Source organism: Elephantulus edwardii, unplaced genomic scaffold (genome assembly GCF_000299155.1).
Source record: "Elephantulus edwardii isolate Elephantulus edwardi_28Jun2011 unplaced genomic scaffold, EleEdw1.0 scaffold00222, whole genome shotgun sequence".
NCBI lineage: Eukaryota > Metazoa > Chordata > Mammalia > Macroscelidea > Macroscelididae > Elephantulus > Elephantulus edwardii.
The window spans coordinates 4173893-4175817 of NW_006399972.1; the positions used below are offsets into that span (position 1 = coordinate 4173893).

The following is a 1925-nucleotide window of genomic DNA, read 5'->3' on the forward strand; positions in this document are numbered from 1 at the left end:
TGAGCTGTGGTGCTGGAGAAGAGTATTGAGAATACCATGGACTGCTAGGAAAACAAACAGATTTGTCCTGGAAAGGGTTAAACCGGGTGGTTCCTTGGAGGCAAGGATTCTGAGGCTCCGTCTAACATACTTTGGACATGTTGTGAGGAGAGACCTGTCCTTGGAGAGGAACATCATGCTAGGGAGGGTGGAGGGACAGTGCAGGAGAGGAAGGCCCTCTATGAGGTGGATTGATTCAGTGACTGGGATAATTGGGTTGGGAGTGTTAGAGACAGTGCGATTGGCACAGGACAGAGCGGACAGAGCGGAGTTTAGGGCTGTTGTACATAGGGTCGCTATGAGTCGCAGGCGACTCGACGGCACATAACAACAACAACTATAAGAAAAACATGATAAACGGCTATCAAAGGGCCTGGCATTGAGCTAAGGCACCAGGAAATTCAGATCTTATTTACCCAATAATTTCCTAATCCCTTGTTTCCTCCTAATCTCTTGTGAAATACAATCCAGTGGGAACCTACCCATAGCTTACTCTCGGGCATTTCAAGGCTGTTAAATATCACAGGAGAGGATACTGCCCATCCATCTCACACAGAGCAGCTGGTGGATTCGAACCACCTGGCTTTGTGATTGCAGCGCCGCTTCTTACCACTACACCACCAGGTATTTGCAACTGATATATGCCCATATAGAACAGAACCTGGTGTTCATAGGGGATGAAGGGGGCTGCACCCCACACATTCTCTGTTTATTAACTGCTCTGAGTGCTTATCCTCACAGGTTGATACTACTCACACTTGAGGGCACTGAAGGCCAGTTCGTAGGATAAACGCCGGTGGGACTCGTCCTCTGACTCGGCTGAGGACGGCAGGGGTTTGGTCCCATACTTGATCAGGGCCTTCTCGGGTGACTTTTCGATTCGAATACCCTGGAAAATGTTCGCTGCCCTCACGTAGATCGAGTCGGGGTAGCCGGTTTTCTCGGCCACACTCGCGGGGCCCTTGTCTCTGGGCGGCAGCTCCAGGGCAGCCAGCTGGTCCATGTCTTCCAAGCTCATTTGGGTCAAAACCTCCTGCTCAGTGGCGGAGTTCAGCATGTCTGCCCCTTTACTGGTCGCCGAGAACTTAAAACTTGACTCAAATCTCAGATGTTCCCAGGAATGGCTTTCCTTACACCTTCCTCATGTTCTCTGTGGAAAGAAAGGGGTTTATCTGGATCAGTCGCCCGTTTCTGCAGCATCACGCTGACAGGTCCACCATCCTGGGGACGTTATGGACCTGGAATCGGTGGCCTTTACGGGCCAGAATCCCGACTTCGAGAAACGCTGGCCTTAAGAAAACTTTCACAAACCACCCCCCACCCCCCAAAAAAGAAGCTCCAGAGTCGCCTCCTCTTAAGCGACGTTGCCTGAGTCCCATTTGGGGGGCAGAGCTCCCCAGTACCCACGTCGGCGGCACCACCGCCACCCGCGAACCCTCCCTTACCCTGAAAGGTGGTTATTTCTGGGATTTGGGGGGACGGCGACGCTCAGGAGGCTGCACTTGGCACACCCCCAGCGGCGTGGGGGGGGGGGGCAGAGCCCGCGGGCGCCCCGGGACGGCGGCCAGGAGGGCCGTTTAGTTCCCATGCAGCCACTCCCACCGGCCGGGCTCGGGGCAGGGGGGCACCGCCTCCGCGGATCCATTCCCCCGGCTTCCGGAGGGAGGTCTCCCTCTGGGCCTCGCCCGCCTCGCGGGTCCTCCCTCGGGGAGCAGAAGAGGAGAAGGAGGGAGAGTGGGCGGAGCTCGAGGGCTGACCTCTCCCCATCAGAAAGGGCGGGCTTCCCCCGCTTGGGTGTCTGCGCGTCCGGGCCGGGTCTCCATGGCAACAGGGGGCGGGGCGCCAGCCGCACGCGTTCCCGAGGTCTTGGGAACCTTCTAGCTCCC

General features: G+C 56.6%; 1 protein-coding gene across 1 annotated transcript in view; it reads right to left on the reverse strand.

Moving 5' to 3' along the window:
* Positions 1-1096, reverse strand: part of NSUN7 (NOP2/Sun domain family, member 7) — an 84951-nt gene extending 83855 nt beyond the window's left edge. The window contains exon 1 of the mRNA XM_006898191.1: positions 796-1096. Coding sequence (XP_006898253.1) covers positions 796-1096 — 301 coding nt within the window. The remainder of the gene's footprint in view (positions 1-795) is intronic.
* Between the last annotated feature and the right edge of the window lie 829 nt (positions 1097-1925).